The 19,395-nt window shown below is 42.6% G+C and overlaps 1 protein-coding gene across 1 annotated transcript; it reads left to right on the top strand.

The window, feature by feature from the left end:
- The first annotated feature begins 236 nt into the window (after positions 1–236).
- arsh (arylsulfatase H) lies at positions 237–18,537 on the top strand. The gene is made up of 11 exons (XM_036575709.1): positions 237–447; positions 904–944; positions 2,659–2,805; positions 2,878–2,999; positions 6,140–6,262; positions 6,819–7,242; positions 8,730–8,866; positions 10,493–10,627; positions 11,828–11,990; positions 13,704–13,825; positions 16,156–18,537. The coding sequence occupies exons 1-11, from the start codon at positions 442–444 to the stop codon at positions 16,521–16,523; spliced, it is 1,788 nt and encodes a 595-aa protein (XP_036431602.1). The 5' UTR covers positions 237–441; the 3' UTR covers positions 16,524–18,537.
- Positions 18,538–19,395: the final 858 nt, after the last annotated feature.

Below are 19,395 nucleotides of genomic sequence, written 5' to 3'. Positions count from 1 at the left end.
AGTGGACAGTGAGGAGGTGAGAGGTTCTAATAAAGTGGACGGTGAGGAGGTAAGTGTTTCTAATAAAGTGGACAGTGAGTGGGTGAGAGGTTCTAATAAAGTGGACGGTGAGGAGGTAAGTGTTTCTAATAAAGTGGACGGTGAGGAGGTAAGTGTTTCTAATAAAGTGGACAGTGAGTGGGTGAGAGGTTCTAATAAAGTGGACAGTGAGTGGGTGAGAGGTTCTAATAAAGTGGACAGTGAGTGGGTGAGAGGTTCTAAATGGACAGTGAGGAGCCCACGTGCTCAGTACAGACAGGCTGTGCTGTGGTACGTTTTGAAATCCTACTGCTCCTCTAGTTGAGGGTTTACGGTGATAAGCGGCACTGTTGAGGAGGCGGTGTGAGTTTCAGAGTGTATCTGACTGCCTGCTGCCGGAAGTGAAACAGAGTGGCACTGTGGATGAAGGTAAGAGTTTAAAGACAGCAAGAAACTCAGAATTACCAAATACCGATACCGGTAACATTACAGCAGCCTTCGAGCTCCTGACTTGAGAATTAGTTAGCAGCAGATTTTCGTTCTTCCACTTCCAGCCTGTTCAACTCTGCCCTGCATGCTGATCATAATCAAGCTGTAATCTGGCTGTAATGAAACTACATGATCACTGGGCTCATCCTGAGGGTCCTGAGGGTCCTGAAGCCCCGTGTGTTGTCTTGTGCTTTGCAGAATCATTAGAACCTACTTTGTGGCTGTGGAAACTTCAGCAATCTGACATCCACTTTAGCACAACTTAGTGTGAAGTCATTGGGTTCACAGTGCAGCAGTACAGGCCCTTTACCCTTTACTCCTCCTTTAACCCCCCCACCTTCCTGCTTGGAATTCCTTTGGCATTCAGTTGTTTTTTAACATGTGCATGTCTTACAGGAGAATCCGGCAGCTTCTCTGATGGAACATTTCAGCCTCAGGTATGATCTGTCTGTGAAGACCACTGTATATCTTCTACAGAGCTGCACAGTATGAACAGAATAGTAGCATCACAGTTATATTGCAACTTATTGCAATATATGCCTATATTAGAGTATATTAAAGGGAAACTTTGGCCAAAATGAAGAACGTAATCATCATATCTGTTGTAAACATGCGTCCTTGCCTCCTCCAGCGGTGCCACAGCAGTCTCCCCAGAGTGAGATTATCTAATATAAAGGCCTAAAACCCCCTTCTGTTGATGTATCTTGAAGGTGGAAGGGGCTGAAAACTACAGCTGTGGTAGTTTTGGGGGGCTGTTTGAAGGTAGGCGACTAACATTGCAAGGTCTGTCATGATTGTGACATTTTAGTTGATAACAACTCTCCACGTTTGAGCAAAAAACACTCGTTCTCCAAGCGCACATGATAAAATTAGCATTAACTATAATAACTGTCAAATTAACAAACATTCCCCCTAAATGTGTTTTGGGTCATTTACATTTATTTGGCCGACGAATGGAAGAGCATCTGGCTCACGTAGTGCTTGTTGCGAAACAGTGTGTTAGTGGAATCTAATGAAAATAGTTGCGGTCAGATTAAATAACCGTGATTATCTCAAACAATTGCGATCAGGCAGTTATGTAATTATTGACAGGCCTAAATGTTACTGCTTGTGGCTGTATAACTGTAGTATCTGTCATCTTTACGATGGAGAGAATGGATTACTTAAATGACTCTGAAACAACTCAGCAGATGACGATCTAAAAGCTAACGTTACGTTAGCTGGCTGTCTTTGTCTTACCTCAGTTTGGCTTCTTTTTCTGACTGAAAGGACAGAAAAACTCATCTCTGGTGTGTATTTTGTGCCGAATGAAGGTAAAATCGCTATTTTCTTTATGACCGAGTGCAAAGACTGGGGTAAGAGTTACGTATTGATTAGCCTGTAGCTCAGTGACCAGGCTAGCAGTCAGGTTAGACCCTTTTCACAGTGTAGGTTCCCACTATCGCCTTACAGACAGTTACTAACCATCAGAAACACTGGCATTTGTGTCACTTCAGCCACCACAGAAAGGTGAGTCACTGTATCTGTATAGTTGCCAAGATTGAAATTGGAGGATGAGTCCAGAACTGGTGGAGAACCAAACACACAACAATGTGGAGCCAAACTAAATAAAGGATGTAAATGATTTGTGGAAAAATTCCTTCACAGCTGTCAGAGCACAGTTAACGTCAGCTAACGTCTACTGAGTGATAAATCCGTGGATATATAATATAATATAATAACTATAACAATAAACTAGTTGGCAAAAAGCTAAACATGCACACATGCCAGCAGAGGGCGCCGCCGGGTCATCAGCGCCACTGTAGACATTTTATACAAACATCGAATTAACATCTGCTTCCCGCTGAGCGCTCGCTCTCTCGAATACTGACAGCTTTTGAGGGAGAAAATGGAAACTGTTCCTCTGAAAGCGGCTGCAGCAGCAACTTTAAAGCACAAACTGCACATTAACGTCAGTCAGCAGCGCTGAAATGATGACACAGAGGTTCTTTTCATCCATATGACAAAGTTTATTCTGTTGTTAATTGCACAAACTCATTTTTCCTCTGCTCATGGTCAGCTGACAAACCATTCAAACCTCTCTTCAGATTGCCCTTATACTGTGTAATCATAGTGGAGGCAGATCATTTTGAATGTTGTTTTTTGTTCTAGGTCACATTTGTTTGGATTATTTCTCCTGATCACCCAAAGCCAGTGTCCCGCAAGCGCTGGAGATGTCACCAAACCCAACTTTGTGCTCATGATGGCCGATGACCTGGGCATAGGAGATGTCGGCTGCTATGGGAACGATACGATCAGGTGAACAAACCGCACTCATTTTTGTCTCTTTTGAGCCTCGGGTGACCGTGAGTCTCTCTGATTCGTCCCCAGAACCCCAAACATCGACAGGCTGGCGCTGGACGGGGTCAAGCTGACCCAGCACATCGCTGCTGCTCCGCTGTGCACCCCCAGCAGGGCCGCGTTCCTCACCGGCCGCTACGCTTTGCGCTCAGGTGGGCATCGATCTGACTTTTTCCGCTTCACTCATTTTAAGCACTGCCGGTCTTCTGAGAGACCTGAGGCCCAGTTCTGACCTGAGGCCCAGTTCCCCGAAAGCAGTGCGGGTTAAGCAGGGGACAAAAATAGAGCCGGTAAAATTGCATGAAATTTGGGGTTTAAAAATAGTGTTGATATAGTGTAATAATTGTGTGTGTGTATATATATGAAGAGACAGCGGAAGAGAGATGTTTATGCAAGCAAACAATTTTTGTCCAACTCCTGGTTGATATATATATATATATATATATATATATATATATATATATATATATATATATATATATAACATCATCACCTCCTTATTCTGAGAACAGGTAAAGCACCTAACACTCTTCGGCTGTTCAATGACATTAGGTCCCATTCTGACCTCTATTGCCCCCTTGAGTACTTGTTGCTTTAGTTGCGTGTAGCCTCAGGCTGTAGCCTGCTAAAGTGTTTGTTAGCTAATGGCAGTGGTGGACAAAGTACACGAACCATGTACTCGAGTTAAAGTAGAGAGACCCAAGGTAAAATATTACTCCAGTAAAAGTAGAAGTTCCTCCCTTTAGACCTCCACTTGAGTAAAAGTACTAAAGTATTTTCCCTCAAATGTACTTAAGTATCAAAAATAAAAGTACTGAAAGATTAATTATGGCTCTGATGTCCTATTATCATTTTAATAACAAGACTCGCTTCATTAACTCATTTTAGGTAAAAATACTCCAGTGTCTCTCTTGGTAAACCAGTCTTTTAATAGAAGGTCATTAATTAGTGACGCTGATGTCTATTAAAATTATCATAAGCACAAAACACTGAAGTCAAACAGTTTCCATCAGGTAGAACTGAGTGGCTCTGAAATCACTTTTTACAAACAAGCAAAGTTTCAGTTTAAGATTTATTTGAACTTAGTTACAAGTTTAAGTTTAATAAAAACTTTAAACTCAGATTCACAAATGAGTTTCCTTTACTAAACTGCATCTGTAGGTCTCTGTTCATAAACATAAACTAGACAAAACTAATTTACTATAAAATGAAATCGTGTTTGTATAAATTCAGAATAAAGACCCGTCAGTCACAACTGCATATGAGTACATATTTCTATATTGTGGTCTATTTACACAAAGTTAGGTTAGTTCATCATTTATGTTGAATAGACTCTCCCAAAATTTTACGCTGCTGCACTGATGTTGAACCGTGTGCTGCGCTGGGTCGGTATGACCAACAGGTCAAAACAAGCTCAAAACAAAGTGACCGCTGTGCCCTGATTGGTGTTCTTGCTTTGCGTTTTGACATGTTACGTTTTTATACACTCATAAACCAAAAGGAACGACGGATTTCTCATAATGTAGCAGAGTAAAAAGTGAGATATTAGACTTTGAAATGTAGTGGAGTGAAAGGAAAAAGTCGCCCAAAATACATGAAAGAACTACTTAAGTATAGTAACAAATTACATTTCGCAACTGTCCACCACTGGTTAGCCTGTATAGTTAGTCTCATGACAAAAAAAACCTTTATGTTGATCGTTTAAACTGTGCATATGAACTTCAAGCTAGCTGTGGTCAGGCCATGTTTGTTTGTCAGCTTGGGCTAATAATATGTGTTAGAGTTTTCAGTTTAGTGAAACCTTGTTTAAGTAGAGTGCAGTGCTGTGCTTGATGTTTTCAGCGTTTATGTCTGTGATTGTTGGTTTACTGGTTAATGATTGGTCACTGACTAATAACAGTCAAAGGAATTTGCCAAAATTTTCATTCCAGGTACCGATAAGACTCACTTCTGACATTACGTTCGTCTGCCTCTGGATAAAAATATTTGGTTAATCTTTAAGGATAAGCCTGTTTGAGCGTTTGTCAAATAAAAAAATAAAAAATATCTAAATATGTAAACGTAAGGACAAAGTATTTCTGGAATTCGGTTGGCCCGGTCCACAGCTCTGTAGTGAGGTGAAGAGTTCATTAGATAAAACAAAGACTTCTTTCGGAGGAATCATCTGCAGTTAAAATTAATAAATCTCCCCGTGTCTGCGTGGGTTTCCTCCGGGTACTCCGGTTTCCTGGATGTTCCATGGATGTTCAAAATAATACTCATTCAACCTTCTCAGAATCTTTTGTTGGGGTCCAGTGCTTCTGGGAATCTTACACTGAAATGGGTTTATCTATACAGTTTCCATGGAAACCATGCCAAAAGCTAATCGCTGCTGTCAGAACAAAACCTCCGATCTCCATTTTCGTCATTTTTCAGTTTCTGACATCATTTTAAAGTGCCTGTTGTCCTGTATAATGTGGGTAAATTTCATGATGAATGGACCAAAAGAAACGTCCCAAAATTACTTGGAAAAAATTCTGGTTCCACTGACTTACATAAAAGTAAAGTAGGCTTTTTCTTCTCCTGTAAAGTTACCATTTTGGAGATATAAGGTTTTGTTCCGACAGCAGCGACATGCAGTTCAAATGTTGCTTTAAAACATTTACCCTAAAAAATAATAGATCAGTCACTGAATGATCTCTGAATGGTCTTAGAACACGTTAGACACGTTTGGCCGTCGTACTCTGAACTGAGAGCTGAGTTTATCTGCTCTGTCCATAAGCACCCAAACAGTCCTTCTAATGAGTGAATTTAGCTACTTATTTACTCACAGCTTCAAAAAATCATTGACCAACAGCATGGGATGTTCTGGACTGCAGCTGCACATGAGCCTAAGTTCACCATGCCCAGTGCCAAGCGTGGGCTAAAGGGGTCTAAAGCCCCCCCGCATTGGACTGTGGAGCAGTGGAACTGTGTTCTCTGGAGTGATGGAGCTCCATCCAATAACTTTGGGATGAGTTGTAGTGATCTAGAACTGACCATCCAACATCAGCGCCTGACCTCACTAATGCTCCATCAAATCCTCACAGCAATGTTCCAACATCCAGTGTAAAGCCTTCCCAGAAGAGTGGAGACTGCTCACTATTAATACCCATCATTTCAGAAGAAACGCTGGACATATTATATCCAGTATTCAGTTCTCTAACACCAGAATCTACTGAGCTCCCAGCCTTGACCTACTCAGTGACTGAGCAAGTAAGGCATGCATGCAGTGTGGTTCATCAGGCTGGCATGTTTGGGTTTGTGTTTTTAGGCTTGGGCAGCACAGGAAGAGTGCAGGTGATCATGTTCGTCGGGGGTTCAGGAGGACTTCCCCCCAACGAGACCACGTTTGCTAAACTCCTGCAGAAGCAGGGATACACTACAGGCCTCATAGGTAAGACAGCACTGACTCGTGTTCCTGTTAGCAGTTTGTTCTGGGGTTGTTGCTGTTAAACCTAACTGTTAATGTAATATTGGCATGGTAGAAATGGGATACCGTCGCTCAGCGCTGCCCTCTAAAGACGTCATTAGCAACCATCAAATAAACGTCGCTCAGCGCTGCCCTCTAAAGGCGTCATTAACACATCAACGACCATGTACTTTTTGTGAATGGGCTTTTATGATGTTGGTACAATGTAGCATTATTTGCATTTTGACTCCTCAATGACCTCAAAATTCAGATTGGATATTTGTGGGAAAAATGTACGCAGGGCAAAATACATCATTTTTGTTCACCACAGGGTGTGATAACATTCATTTTTCCCATAGAGATAAACAGCTTAGATCCTTATATGGGCATAATGCTGACTACAGAATAAAACCGCAGCTCCATTCGTCTATTCGTTGTATTTTAGCAGTATGTTGGGGTGAATTTGAAAAATTGAAAGGTGGGAGCACATTCCATCATCATCCCCTTAGGTTTCACTGCTGGATCTGGATCTTCTCGGTAGGAAAGTGGCACCTGGGCGTGAGCTGCAGGAGCAGGAATGACCACTGCCACCACCCGAACAACCACGGCTTTGACTACTTCTATGGGCTCCCCTTCACTTATTTCAACGACTGTAAGCCTGGAGAGGGCAAAGATGTTCTGGCTGACCTGCAGAAGACACTGTGGCAGATGTCCATGCTGGTGGGCCTGGGCCTGCTGACCCTGGTCCTGGTGCGGGTCACTGGATTGTTGGAGGTCAGTGTGAAGCTGCTGGTGTTTTTGACGGCTGTCTGCCTGCTGGGCTTCACGGTGTGGTACGTACCTTTTGAGTTCCTGCAAACGTGGAACTGCATCATCATGCGCAACGAGCAAGTGGTGGAGCAGCCGATGGAGCCGGATGCGCTGCCCGAAAAGCTTATACAGGAGGCCGAACAGTTCGTGGAGAGGTGAGGTCACTCTGCATCTCATGGGAATTGAGCATTAGCCATTTTTTATGATACACGCTTGAAAAAGATGGTTCTTCAAGGGTTCTTTAGTAAAGAAAACGGCACAGAATATTGAGAGCATCAGTGTAGCACGCGAATTCTGCGTAGGTGTACACTCTTAAAAAAAGATGGTTCTTTAAGGGTTCTTTAGTAAAGCGTTTCTTAGTTAATGGTTCTATATAGAACCATGAACACTCAAAGGACCCTTGGCATGAATAAACGGTTCTTTGCATCATTAAATGGTTCTTCAGATTGATAGAGAATGTGCTGTAGGTGGTTCTATATAGAACGTTTTTTAGAAGGGGTTCTATATAGAACCAAAAAAGGTTCCACTATTCTCACAGGCCAAAGATCCTTTTTTTGGTGCTATGTAGAACCCATATTGACAAGGGTGTAGCATGAAGTCAAGTCAAATCAAGCAAGCTAAGTTGCTGGCTCTCCATATAAAAGCTCCACTCTTATCAAAAAGTTCTATATAAAAAATATATTTTTTGCCTTATAGGAATAGTAGAACCCTTTTTGGTGCTAAATAGAACTCTTAAAAAAGCACATTCTCCATCAATTTGAAGAACCCTTTCATGATGCAAAGAACCCTTAACTCGTGCAAAAGGTTCTTTGAGTGTTCATGGTTCTATATAGAACCATTTTCTTGTCTGAAGAACCCTTGGAGAACCATCTCTTTTTAAAGTGTACCCTTGAGAGAAATGCAGCTACACTCTTAGCAAAAAAGGTTCTCTATTGTACCAAAAAAGTGTTCTTTGGCTTGTAACAATAGTAGAACCCTTTTAGGTGCTATACGGAACACTTTTCAAAATGGGGCTATGCAGAATCTTTTTGAAAAGGGTTCTATATAGTACCAAAAATGGGTTCTTTGGCTTGTAACAATAGTAGAAAGCTTTTTGGTGCTATATAGAACCCTTTTCAAAAAGGTTCATATATGGTTCCTGTCACCACCACTGTAAAGAAATCTGAGTCTCACAGTTTCCCATCAAACCACTCTGAATGACTTTGTTTACATCTCAACTGAGATATGCAGAGAATTTTTCAGAAGTCAGTGGAATTCCCCTTTAAGGTGTAAAAAGGCTCAGGGGCATGAAAGTGACTCACTGGTTGAGTCATAAGGTGAAAGCAGAAACACAAAGCCGGTGTCAGAGCAGGTCTCTCACGGCTGTAACGCTCATCAGATCAAATAAAATCATGCCTGCACAGTTAAATCACACCTGCTGCGCTCAGTGCTGGGACGTGTCATGACAAATAAACTTCTCTTTCATTGTAAACTCTATGAATGGAAAGATCCATCACTTTCCCACACTATGTTTTCCCCTTCGCTCTTCGCCCCGAAGAACACAGCAACTCCGATCCACCCATTAAGTAATAATAATAAAAATGCCGTTGACGATGATGATGATGATGATGATGATAATGCATAATCTGATTTATGACCTCAGGAACCAGAACAGGCCCTTTCTGCTGTTCCTGTCGCTGGCACACGTCCACACGCCACACTTCATTTCCAGAGAGTTTTTCGGGAAGAGCAAACATGGCCTGTACGGAGACAACGTGGAGGAGATGGATTCGATGATCGGTAAGAAAGATCTGCTGCCGTGATCTGAACCAGGGGCTGATTTGGTTTTAAAGAGTAACTCCACCTTAAGACCTTTTTTTTCGTTAACAGCTGAAATGCACTGCTCTGTAATAATAAAATATATCGCATACACCGATCAGGCATAACATTATGACCACCTCCTTGTTTCTACGCTCATTGTCCATTTTTAGCTCCACTTACTATATAGGTGCACTTTGTAGTTCTACAGTTACAGACTGTAGTCCATCTGTTTCTCTGATACTTTGTTAGCCCCCTTTTACCCTGTTCTTCAGTGGTCAGGACCCCCATGGACCCTCACAGAGCAGGTACTATTTGGGTGGTGGGTCATTCTCAGCACAGCAGTAACACTGAGTGGTGGTGGTGTGTTGGTGTGTGTTGTGCTGGTCTGAGTGGATCAGACACAGCAGTGCTGCTGGAGTTTTTAAACACTGTGTCCACTCACTGTCCACTCTATTAGACACTCCTACCTTGTCAGTCCATCTTGTAGATGTAAAGTCAGAGACGATAGCTCATCTGCTGCTGCACAGTTTGTGTCGGTCATCCTCTAGTCCTTCATCAGTGGTCACAGGACGCTGCCCACAGGACACTGTTGGCTGGATATTTTATGGTTGGTGGACTATTCTCAGTCCAGCAGCGACACTGAGGTGTTCAAAAACTCCAGCAGCACTGCTGTGTCTGATCCACTCAGACCAGCACAACACACACTAACACACCACCACCACGTCAGTGTTACTGCAGTGCTGAGAATGATCCACCACCCAAATAGTACCTGCTCTGTGAGGGTCCATGGGGGTCCTGACCACTGAAGAACAGGGTAAAAGGGGGCTAACAAAGTATCAGAGAAACAGATGGACTACAGTCTGTAACTGTAGAACTACAAAGTGCACCTATACAGTAAGTGGAGCTGATAAAATGGACAATGAATGTAGAAACAAGGAGGTGGTCATAATGTTATGCCTGATCGGTATCGCCCCCTGATGACGCCCTACTCGTGCTGCGCTCATAAATATGAAGCATAGGAGCCGAGAGTGAGGAGATAACCACACTCACGCTGAGCTTAACACCCCCAGCACCACCTCACAAGGCTGCGATATGCCAGCTGTCTGTATCAGCTGTGAACACAAGACGCACTGCCTGATCAGAAACACCTTCCCTCGGTGAAGATGGGGATGGTAGATAAAAATCGTCGGCCTCGTAAGACTCTCAGTTGCAAAAGTGCCGTTTGATTCTGTCTCTCTCCATATTTTCTGATAGCTAACATAAAACACAGCAGCCCAGCCCACCTGGTTTCCCTCGCAGCTCCACCTCCAAACCCGTAGGTCACTGCAGTGCCCCGCCCATTTTTGAGCACTCACACCTGATTGCCATCCCATTTATTGAAAACATCTCTAATAAAGGCCTGCATGAAGCTATTTAATCTGTGGCAATCAACAGCTTTTCATTACAATATAAAACATGCTGCTAAATATCATTGCTTTATTGGCGGATTTATATTCGTAATATATCAATATTGATTATTTCGGTCTGGTCTTAGTAAATAATAAATAAAAGTCTTTCAGTAAACGAATATCCTGTTGATGCTACCTTATGACTTCTCTCTCTCAGGCAGGATGGTGAAGACTATAGATAGGCTCAACCTCGCTGACCGGACTCTGATGTACTTCACCTCGGATCACGGCGGTCACTTAGAAGATTCCAATGAACGCGGGCAGAGAGGAGGCTGGAACGGCATCTATCGAGGTGAAGAACCCTTGCAGGAATAAAACCTCAGTTCAGGTCATCTGGCAACAAGAAGCCCTGGAGGGTTCTGCAAATTCCAGAAATTCTTTTAGACATTAATGCATTCTTTTTCAGTCCAGATATCCATTGCCTTATTTATACAGTGCTGCGCTTAGATTCATTTATAACCCATTTACGTTAATTAAATGTAAAGTTGCTGAGATTTATAAATAAACTGAACCAGCAGGTTCACCACAGGTTCTTTCACACACACATGCTCGTCTTTCCTCCATTGGCATAGGTCAAATTATGCTTTTCTAAGCTCACTGGCTATATTTCTAGAAGGACACAGGACAGTTGTCCTCTCCATGCTCCACCCACAAACATATTCTTTCATAGCTACAGTTGGACCAGTTTAACAGAGCGCTGGTGAAAATCCCATTAAATCGGGAGGTCATGAGTTTGATTCCCAGTGATGCCACAGCCATCTGTAACCAGGCGTCCAAGAGATCATAACTGTCCTCTCTCTCTGGGTGGGTAGGAGGGTCCTGCCACTACCCTGCAGGAAAGTCTCTTTGGTGGCCTGTCAGCAGTGCTGCTGGAGTTTTTAAACACCTCAGTGTCACTGCTGGACTGAGAATAGTCCACCAACCAAAAATATCCAGCCAGCAGCGTCCTGTGCGCAGCGTCCTGTGACCACTGGTGAAGGACTAGAAGATGACCGACATAAACTGTGCAGCAGCAGATGAGCTATTACATCTACAAGGTGGACTGACAAGGTAGGAGTGTCTAACAGAGTGGACAGTGAGTGGACACAGTGTTTAAAACTCCAGCAGCACTGCTGTGTCTGATCCACTCGTACCAGCACAACACACACTAACACACCACCACCACGTCAGTGTTACTGCAGTGCTGAGAATGACCCACCACCCAAATAGTACCTGCTCTGTGAGGGTCCATGGGGGTCCTGACCACTGAAGAACAGGGTAAAAGGGGGCTAACAAAGTATCAGAGAAACAGATGGACTACAGTCTGTAACTGTAGAACTACAAAGTGCTCCTATATAGTAAGTGGAGCTGATAAAATGGACAATGAGCATAGAAACAAGGAGGTGGTCATAATGTTATGCCTGATCAGTGTACAATCAGGTCTGTTCTGCTGCTTTTTGAATGCTGCTCACTGAAAGTGTCTGACCTGTGGATTTTGCTCTTGCTTCTGCAGGTGGTAAAGCCATGGGGGGCTGGGAGGGAGGCATTCGCGTGCCTGGAATATTCCGCTGGTCAGGTCGTCTGCCCGCAGGCCGGGTTGTGGACGAGCCCACAAGTCTGATGGATGTGTACCCCACTGTGGTGAAGCTAGCAGGAGGACAGCTGCCCCAGGACAGGTGAGAGAAATTTCTGCTGCATCATCATCATCAGATTATCATTTAAAGTTACCTTGCATTTTGTTAAAATAAGAGTATGATGTATTATGTAAACATTGTTTCAAAAGTATCCTAGTTCATACAGTTCATGTATGGAAACTAAGCTGCTATGAAAGGCTGTTTTGAATTTATCATGGCTGTGACAACACATCTGCATAAGATCACCCCCAGTACTGGTCATTCATCCTGCATCAGTTTAGCTCATTCATTCAGCCTATAACAGTTTAGCCCCACCCATTCAGCTTATAACAGTTTAGCCCCACCCATTCAGCCTATAGCAGTTTAGCCCCACCCATTCAGCCTATAGTAGTTTAGCCCCACCCATTCAGCCTATAGTAGTTTAGCTCTGCTTACTCAGCCTATAGCAGTTCAGCTCTGCTTATTCAGCCTATAGCAGTTTAGCTCCGCTTACTCAGCCTATAGCAGTTTAGCTCCGCTTACTCAGCCTATAGCAGTTCAGCTCCGCTTACTCAGCCTATAGCAGTTTAGCTCCGCTTATTCAGCCTATAGCAGTTCAGCTCCGCTAACTCAGCCTATAGCAGTTTAGCTCCGCTTACTCAGCCTATAGCAGTTTAGCTCCGCTTACTCAGCCTATAGCAGTTTAGCTCCGCTTACTCAGCCTATAGCAGTTCAGCTCCGCTAACTCAGCCTATAGCAGTTCAGCTCCGCTTACTCAGCCTATAGCAGTTTAGCTCCGCTTACTCAGCCTATAGCAGTTCAGCTCCGCTTACTCAGCCTATAGCAGTTCAGCTCCGCTAACTCAGCCTATAGCAGTTTAGCTCCGCTTACTCAGCCTATAGCAGTTCAGCTCCGCTAACTCAGCCTATAGCAGTTCAGCTCCGCTAACTCAGCCTATAGCAGTTTAGCTCCGCTTACTCAGCCTATAGCAGTTCAGCTCCGCTTATTCAGCCTATAGCAGTTTAGCTCCGCTTATTCAGCCTATAGCAGTTTAGCTCCACCCATTCAGCCTATAGCAGTTCAGCTCTGCTTATTCAGCCTATAGCAGTTCAGCTCTGCTTATTCAGCCTATAGCAGTTCAGCTCTACTTATTCAGCCTATAGCACTTCAGCTCTGCTTATTCAGCCTATTGCAGTTTAGCTCCACCCATTCAGCCTACAGCAGTTTAGCCCCACCCATTCCCATTGAAGTGATATGGAGTGTTGTTTCTGCAGACAGCCGCTGAGTTATTGCAGTGGAAACTGTGGGAAATTGATTAAACGTTGTGCTGTTCCTGGCTGTCAGAAAGCAAATGAATCACTGCAGTTTCTAAGGGATCCACGCATTCGAAAGGAGTGGCTGAAGTCTGTTTTTCCTCCATGGCCCTGAGAATTTCAGTCCCAACTTAAGTTTGTTACACCTGCACTGCTTTTGCCTGAGGGCAGCCAATCAGAACTGAGCTCATTTACATACATCAGTCTTAAAGGCACAGTACCAAAAACAGCCTGTTTAATTCTAAGGGATAAAAAGAGGTAGGAAATTGATCATGTAGAAATGAATTAAGAATTTAGTTTTTGGTACATAAAACCACACAAATGTTATAAGTGGACCTAAAGGAAAAAACAAAATACAAGAAAAATATGGAAAAAAGATCCTTTAAAGTACTAAAGCACACTGAATGTGGTGTGTTGGTCTAGTACTGAACTGAAAAGTCAGTGATGGTGTTTTTGTGTTCAGAGTTTTGGATGGTCATGATCTGATGCCGCTGTTAGAGGGGAAGACAGAGCGCTCAGAACACGAGTTCATGTTGCATTACTGCGGGATTTACCTCAACGCCGCACGCTGGCATCCCCCCGGCAGTGAGTACTACTGTTCTGTATCTTGTTGTAGAAGCCACTCTCACTCTTAAGCCTCCAATGTTGGGGTAGTAACTCAAGTAAGTAATTAATCACAAATTACTTGTTGTTTTTCTCAAACAGTAATGGGATTACTTTACTGATTACTTCCTGAAAATACTCATTACTTCTAAATTACTCTCTAAAACCAAAACACATCTGTACCAACTGGAAACCCAACAGTCCTTTATGTACTTTATTGACAAACCCAATTTTAAAAAAGTTGGTACAATTTGAAAAATGTAAATAAAAACAGACAACAATGATTGCAAATCCTTTTTGACTTGTATTGAATTGAAAACAGTACAAAGACATGATATTTACTGTTTCAGCTAATTAAGTCGATTTTTTTGTATATATGCTTATTCTTAATTTGATGCTACATGTTCCAAAAACTTGTGACATGTTTACCATTGTGTCACATCTCCTTGCCTTTTAACAATGTTCAGTAATTGTTTGGGATCTGAGGACAACAACTGTTGTAGTTGTTTCCCATTCAGTATATTTTGCTTCATTGCTGTTTCAAGGGGTGGCAGGTCTGGACGGCAGGCAGGCCAGTGTAGCACCTGCTTTCTCTTCCTACGAAGCCACACTGTTGTAACATGTGCAAAGTGTGACTTGGCATTGTCTTACTGCAACAAGCAAGAACATTCCTGAAAAAGATGCCACCTTAATGGCATGAAAAGGTGCTCCAAAATGCATCAAAATATCCCCGTGGCATCAAGGGTGCCTTCACAGATGTGCAAGTTACACATGCAATTGGCTTCAACACTCCCGCATACAGTGACAGGCACAGTCTTTTGAACTTTGAGTTGATGACAATCGGGATGGCCCTTTTCCTCTTTGGCCCAGAGAACATGACATACATTATTTCCAAATATAATTTGAAAGGTGGACTCGTCAGACCACCGCACACATTTCTGCTTTGCGTCAGACCATCTCAGAAGAGCTTTAGCCCAGAGAAATCGGCGGCGTTTCTAGATTTTGTTGATATGTGGCTTCGGCTTTTCGTAGTAGAGTCTTAACTTGCTAGCTAGGGGAACCAAGCTAGTGAGTGGAATTGGACGTTACTAAATTGGGAAAAATGCCAAGAAGAAAAACAACAATAATCATCAAAGATTTTTTCAATAATGATTTTACATGTTTGGAGTTATTTTCAACAACAACTTTGAACAGTTGCTTCTTCACTACACTAAGTGTCGCTGTGTGCCCTTTGCTCTCTAGATGGGAAGGGAGAAGAAGTCTAACCCTTGACTCACAACAGCATAAACCAGCAGGACAGTTGGCAGAGTTAGCTTGTATTAGTTATTTTCAGAGTTTAAATTATTCAGAGTAAAGGTAGAGTAAAGCCCTTTTATTCTTGTTTATCTTTTAATTCCTAATTTTGTTAACTGTTAAACAGTTTTAAAGGTATTACATATGAAACGTTGAATAAGAAGGCCCTACATATTCACGTCATGCGCTACCCCAGGCTCAAGGAAGACGCTGGAGGCAGGATTCGGGGTTCAGCAGCCATTTTACTTTAATATTCACTCCAAACTCACAAAGTAAACACAACAAATGAAACAAAACCAAACGTACGCTGTCCACTTTTCAGCGGCTTCAGAACTACAGACTTTTCAGTGCTTTTCTCCAACTAAGCTTTCCTGCTCTTCCATTGGCTGTAAAAGGCTCTCACTCTGCCAGCCAGATCAGCCTCAGCTGGCTGTCAGTAAGGGCAGCGTGAGCTCCTGAGCCGAGAGGGAACGAGAGCTTGTTGCTCCGCCTCCTCATCACCGTCCCGTGCTGCAGCTCGTACACCTGGAGCGAACATGAGGTGGAGTGAAGCAGGCTCGCTGCGGAACAGGGGGCAGGGGGCAGGGGGCAGGGGGCAGGGCCCGGGCGGAGTTCGGGACTCGCTTCTTGCTTTTGTGCCTCTCATTACTGTCATCGTCGTCGTCTCCTCTCTCGTGACTGACGTCCTCCTCCCACTCACGTCCCTCGGCAGTGGTTGGGATTTGCGCGCTGTCCCCCACTCACTCACGGCTCTCTCCCCGCCGTCCTTGCCTGGGTTTGGTCACTGCTCGGTGTTCAGGGCCCCGCCTTCCTGCAGGCTCTTGCGGCTGTCATCGGGGCCCGGGGTATCGGGGCGCATGCCACAGCCCTGTAATGAAGAAATAAGCTTTTTGTTTTCTTTAGTGTTTAAAAATAAATATAGTAATTAGTGATCATTATTGATACCGAATGATATGGAAAAATATCACAATACAGTTTTTGCAATATTGCCCAGCCCTAATCTTGTATGTTCTCCTCAGGTGACTCCATCTTTAAAGTCCATTTCTTCACTCCAAACTTCTCGCCCCCTGGAGCCGGAGGCTGCTACCACACCAAGGTGTGTTTGTGCCACGGTGATTTCGTCACCCACCACGACCCTCCACTGATGTTCGACTTGTCCCGGGACCCTTCAGAGAGCATCCCGCTAACAGCCGTGACGGAGCCCCGCCACGCTGAGGTGCTGTGGAGGGTCCGGCAGGCCGTGGAGGAACACCAAAAAACTCTGAGTCCGGTGGAGAAGCAGCTGTCCTGGGCAAACATCCTGTGGAAGCCGTGGCTGCAGCCGTGCTGTGGAACGTTCCCCTTCTGCTCCTGCACCGAGACCAACATCACAGCACACACACAGTAAGGGATATTATAGGTTTAAAACCATATTTCAGCAAAAAATCACATTTTCCTAATTTAAGTAAAAGAAACAGCAGCCAGTTTTGTTATTACTGCAAGTAGTGTGTAATTTATATGGTGAATTATTTCCTAGCTTTTTTTCTGTGACTCTGAAGAACAACACTAAATATTATATTTTAAATAAATATGGAAGATTCAAGGGCATTTATCAATTTAAGTTTAATGAGAAAAAGTTTAAAAAAAAGATGAAGGACCATAAAGAAGAAACATGTCGATGTTGAATTTTGAGGATCAATTTTGTTTATTAATTCAATTTCCTAATAACAGAATTACAGGAATACAGTGCTGCCTGAAAGTTTGTGATTGCTACATCATTTTAAGTCATAACAGTAGATGAAGAGAATCCAATAAAGCAAATAACACAAATAATTATGTAGTTTTTCATCCATTTATTGAACAAAGTGATCCAACACTAAATGTCTTTGTTGTGAACCTCTAGAATGGTCAGTTTGGTATAGGCGATAATTAGAGTCAGCAGGTTCAATCAGTTGTATGACAGTCAGAGGGAGATTGCTGAGAACCTCTGAAAATGATTTGCCTGTGCTTATTAGGCTGGAAGTTCTGGGAGATCACAAAGAACCCTAGGGTAACAGCTAAGGCTCTGCAGGCCTCTCTTACACTGTCCAGTGTTCGTGTTCATGAGCCACCATCCGGCAAACATTGGGGAGGAATAGTATAAATGGAATGATAGCATTAAGAAATCCACTACTCTCCAGTAAGAACTTTGTTGCCTGTTTAAAGTTTCCTAAAGACCACCTGGATGAGCCAGAAGACCACTGAAATAATGGCAGTGTTTGGCAAAACTGAACACTGCATTCCAGCATAAGAACTTTGAAACATGGTGGTGGCAGTATCACAGTTTGGGGCTGTTTTCCTGCTATTGGAGTAGAACAGCTTGGCGTCATTTGATGGAGCTCTGAATTTTGGATTGTAACAAGAAATTCTACAGATGAATGTTAAGGCATCCATCCATGAACAGAACCTCAACAGAAGTCCAGCTCTTAATCCAATAGAAATGTTGAGGCAGAACCAAAGCTGTGGCATTCATGCAACAAAGCCCACCAGCTCCACAGAGTTGAAGCAGTTCTGTAAGGAGGTGCAGGCCAAGATTTGTCCAAGTCAGTGTCCAGGGCAGAGGTTCACATACTATAACAAAGACATTTAATGTTAAATTATTATGTTCAATAAAGGAATGAAAAACTATAGACTTTTTGTGTTATTAGTTTAACTGGGTTCTCTTTATGTATTTATTAAAAAATTCACAAAATGAAAACTTTCGAGTAGCGTTTGGTGTGTGTATATATATGTATATATGTATGTATATATATATATTTCAAAAAAGCTACATACATACATATATATTTTTCAAAAAAGCTCGATTTAGGACCATCTACAGCACATTCTCCATCAATCTGACGGACGCTTTCATGGTGCAAAGAACCCTTTAATCACGTAAAGGGTTCTTGAAGTGTTCCTGATTCTATACAGAACCATTTTCTTTACTAAAGGCCTTTTGAAGAACCATCTTTTTATGATTGTATATTGTATTAAAAATAATACAAAGATATTAAATGTTGAAACTTTTTTTACATTACAGTGTAACATAAAAACACATAAATATGAAGTAAAACTGAGGTTTTGCATTCCAGCTTCTCAGAGTTCCACCAGCTCATCTCTGAATGTGAACATATTAATTTTGAAAGGTTTAAAACTAATGAATGCTGTGTATTTAATCGTGTAAAGAAGCAGAAAAGCTCAATTTAGCAAGCGCTACAGGCTGCTACCTCATTCTGTTCAAGAAACCTTAAGACCAGCCGGTCATTCATTCTGTAGCTCTGGTTCTGGACTGTTGAACCTGTTTTCATATTGTACCTGAAAGATTGTTGTTAATTTAACAAAGAACTGTTGCTATGGTGCTTCTGTAATCTGAGGACCAATAAAAGTGCAGTGCAGTCTAAGTGTTTGTGATCTTTCTTTAGTTTGAATAATGTTAAATGTTCAGAATTCAGTGGTTGAGATGTAAACAAAGTCGTTCAGAGTGGTTGTGAAGTGGTTAATTGTAGAGACTCTACAGCACAAACATCGCCTTTTATCTACTATCCAAAACCACCAGTGAACCTACAGGAGTTTTAATGGTAAAATCTTTGGGAACTTTTCACAGTGCATGTATCCCTCCACCACAAATTGATTTTAAAATTACGTTTTAGGCCAAAATCTTCTCAAAGCTATCATAAAACAGTGTCTCAGTCATCAGGCAGTGAATTCATAACCATTTCATGTAGGAACTTTCTGTGAGGGAGCTTTTAGAGGTGGACGTCTGGTTCCTATCACCACCACTGAACAATTCTGACTCAGCAAGTTTCTCTAGAACGGAATGTTTCACACCAAACCACTCTGAACGACTCTGTTTACATGAATTATGCAGAAATTTTAAAAAGTCCATTTTAAGGTGGTACAGTTTACAGCACTAGTCTGAAGTTTGCACCTACCTATCGTAAAAATAGCCACCCAGTCCCATTTCACCCCTCGCCCCTACCACTCAGCCCTACCCCTGGGTTTTGCATGTTCACGTCTAATTTTTGTTAAAATAGAGGGGGAGGGTGAAGTGTTTGGGCTACAAGACCATCCAAACCGAGGTTTTTCAGAGACTCCAAACAGAGTGATGTGAGAAAAAATGAAAAAACGGTAAGATGGAGAACAAGAGACCAAAGAACCCCACAAATGTGAGAATTTTCTCTGATAAAAAATTACAATAATCACTGTATTATCTTAGTTTAATGTCGTTTCAGTGTATTTTGGTCCTTTTCTTCATAACA

This window comes from Colossoma macropomum, unplaced genomic scaffold (assembly GCF_904425465.1).
Source record: "Colossoma macropomum unplaced genomic scaffold, Colossoma_macropomum, whole genome shotgun sequence".
In the NCBI taxonomy this organism is placed as follows: Eukaryota; Metazoa; Chordata; class Actinopteri; order Characiformes; family Serrasalmidae; genus Colossoma; species Colossoma macropomum.
This window is presented reverse-complemented; position numbering and strand designations above follow the sequence as displayed.

Coding starts and splice junctions, on each gene's coding strand:
- arsh (XM_036575709.1), top strand. Junction 3,000..6,139: donor CCGCTACGCTTTGCGCTCAG/GTGGGCATCGAT, acceptor TTGTGTTTTTAG/GCTTGGGCAGCACAGGAAGA. Junction 10,628..11,827: donor CTGGAACGGCATCTATCGAG/GTGAAGAACCCT, acceptor TTGCTTCTGCAG/GTGGTAAAGCCATGGGGGGC.